The sequence below is a fragment of the Populus trichocarpa genome, chromosome 4 (genome assembly GCF_000002775.5).
Source record: "Populus trichocarpa isolate Nisqually-1 chromosome 4, P.trichocarpa_v4.1, whole genome shotgun sequence".
NCBI lineage: Eukaryota > Viridiplantae > Streptophyta > Magnoliopsida > Malpighiales > Salicaceae > Populus > Populus trichocarpa.
The window spans coordinates 8,018,830-8,021,235 of NC_037288.2; the positions used below are offsets into that span (position 1 = coordinate 8,018,830).

At 34.6% G+C, this 2,406-nt stretch overlaps 1 protein-coding gene across 1 annotated transcript; it reads left to right on the top strand.

Moving 5' to 3' along the window:
* Positions 1-441: 441 nt before the first annotated feature.
* LOC7477459 (phenolic glucoside malonyltransferase 1) lies at positions 442-2,180 on the top strand. The gene has a single exon (XM_002305813.4). It carries the CDS (start codon positions 559-561, stop codon positions 1,948-1,950), a length of 1,392 nt encoding a protein of 463 aa, XP_002305849.1. The 5' UTR covers positions 442-558; the 3' UTR covers positions 1,951-2,180.
* The last annotated feature ends 226 nt before the right edge of the window (positions 2,181-2,406 follow it).

The following is a 2,406-nucleotide window of genomic DNA, read 5'->3' on the forward strand; positions in this document are numbered from 1 at the left end:
AAAGTAATACGCTGAGGATTACTATTGTAATCCACATTACAAATTAAATTCTCAATCAACTTAATATTAAAAAAATAAAATTGATAAATATAATTTTCAAAAATAAAATAGAAAAACTATGTGGAAAAACACCGTAGCAATCCACAGTATTTTAAAGAAAAAAAATTATAAAGCTAAATTGTTAACCAGTTCAATATTAAAAAAGTAAAATTGACAAAGATAATTTTAGAAAAAAAAATAAAAAAAACCAAAAAAAAGAAAGTACACTATGAGTTAAAAAATAAAAAAAAAATGTAAAAAAACAAAAAAGAATACACTATAAATTAATATTATAATTTACAATGTTAGGTTCGGGTTAACAGTGAATTCCAACAACCTTTATCTTATTACTTGATAAATAAATATCTTATATGATGCCATTCATGAGTTTTTAATAATATTTATGAGGCCACGAAAGGATATATAGCCTCTCAAAACTCCATAACATTTGCACAAAGCTTCTTCTTTCTTTCTCAAATATTTTCTACTCTGATAAGAGTCAAGGGATTATCAAGGCCAATGAATATACTCGAGGTCTGCCATGTTCCTCCCTTCTCAAGCTCATTCAAGTCTACTCCCACTGAGTTCTCTCTTCCTCTCAATTTTTCTGACATTTTCAACCTCAAATTCCCTCCGGTTGAAAGCATTTTCTTCTATAAACTCGGAGAATCAACCAATACATTTTTTAAGACAGAAATCCTTCCCAAAATCAAACACTCACTTTCTATCACTCTCTTCCATTTCCTTCCTCTTGCTGGCTACCTTAGTTGGCCGCAAAATTCAAAAAAACCCATCATCACGTACAATACTGCAGATGATGGTGTTTTGCTTACAGTGGCCGAGTCCAATGAAGACTTTGACCATCTCTACAGTGAGGTGCGCTATGCTTCTGAGTCACATCCGTATTTGGCACCTTTGTTCGTATCTGATACTAAAGCATCCATACTTTCCTTCCAAATCACTTTGTTTCCAAACAAAGGTTTTACCATCAGTTACACCCTTAATCATGCTGTTCTTGATGGTAGAAGCATATCTTTGTTTATGAATTCATGGGCTTACATATGCAGAAATCTAGATGAAAATGTGAAAATAAGCCCTAGTTCGTTACCAGAAGAACTAATTCCATCTTTTGACCGAACAGTCATTCCGGGTTCAGAAGGGCTTGAAATGAGATATTTAAACTACTGGCTAGGACTGAAACTGCCAGGTTCAGATGCCAACCCCAGAAGTTTGGAGCCAATACCATTTCCAGTTCCAGCTGATGTAGTACGAGCGACGTTCGGATTTTCTCGTGAAGACATAAAGAAGCTAGGTGAGAGGGTACTCTCTAAATTAGAAAATGGAAATCAATCAAAACCTTTCTCAACATATGTGCTTGCATATGCATATACATTGGTTTGCATGGTTAAAGCGAAAGGCCTGAAAAATAATAATAAGGTTAAGTTTGGGTTGACAACAGATTGTAGACCCCGTTTAAACCCTCCATTATCTAGGAATTATATCGGTAACTGTGTTACTTCTTGTGATGTACTTGTTGAAGCGGAACATCTCCTGAAAGAAACTGGGGTTGTTTACGCCGCGAAGAGGCTTAATGAGATGATCGAAGGGTTAGAAAATGGAGTTCTAGAGCTAGCCAAGGGGAGGGTTCCATTTATGGATGTGGAACCAGGAGTTCGAATTATTCTAGTTGCAGGGACAAACCGATTTGGGAAGTATGGTGCAGATTTTGGGTGGGGCAAGCCTACGAATGTAGAGATTACAACCATAGACGTTGGTGAATCTCTTTCTATGATGGAAAGCAGAGATGAAAGTGGTGGAGTTGAAATCGGCTTAGTTTTGAAGAAACATGAAATGGAGATATTTGATTCTCTGTTTGTTCATGGCCTTAAGGTGCTAAGAAGTAGCTTGTAATTCCATCGATTAGTTACACTAAACTAAATATATTTGAGGAGGTGATCATCGATAAATGTGTTGGCTCGGGTCTGATATCACCTGCGTGCAAGGGCCAGGACCTGTATTATTGCTGTGTTTTTCTGTGCTTTTGTTGCTAAGTATTCTCTTGTACTAAATCTTATTATAAATAATCAGTCTCTTGTACTGAATCATATTATTAATAAATCACGTTAGTTACCAAAAAACTATATTAATCTATTTTTTTATTTTTATTTTTATTTTTATTTTTATTTCCATGAATGAAAATTTTCTGATATTACCTGCGTGCAATGTCCAAGACCTGTATTTGTGGTATATTTTTCTGTGTTCTTGTTGCTATAGTATATATATGGAAAGCTATCCTTATACGTATTGGATAGCATTCTCTTGTACTGAAACTTAGTATAATTAATAAATCATGTTGGGTGCCAAAAA

Excerpts from the sequence above, each read along its gene's own strand:
- LOC7477459 (XM_002305813.4), top strand. The coding sequence starts at position 559 with ATGAATATACTCGAGGTCTGCCATGTTCCTCCCTTCTCAAGCTCATTC.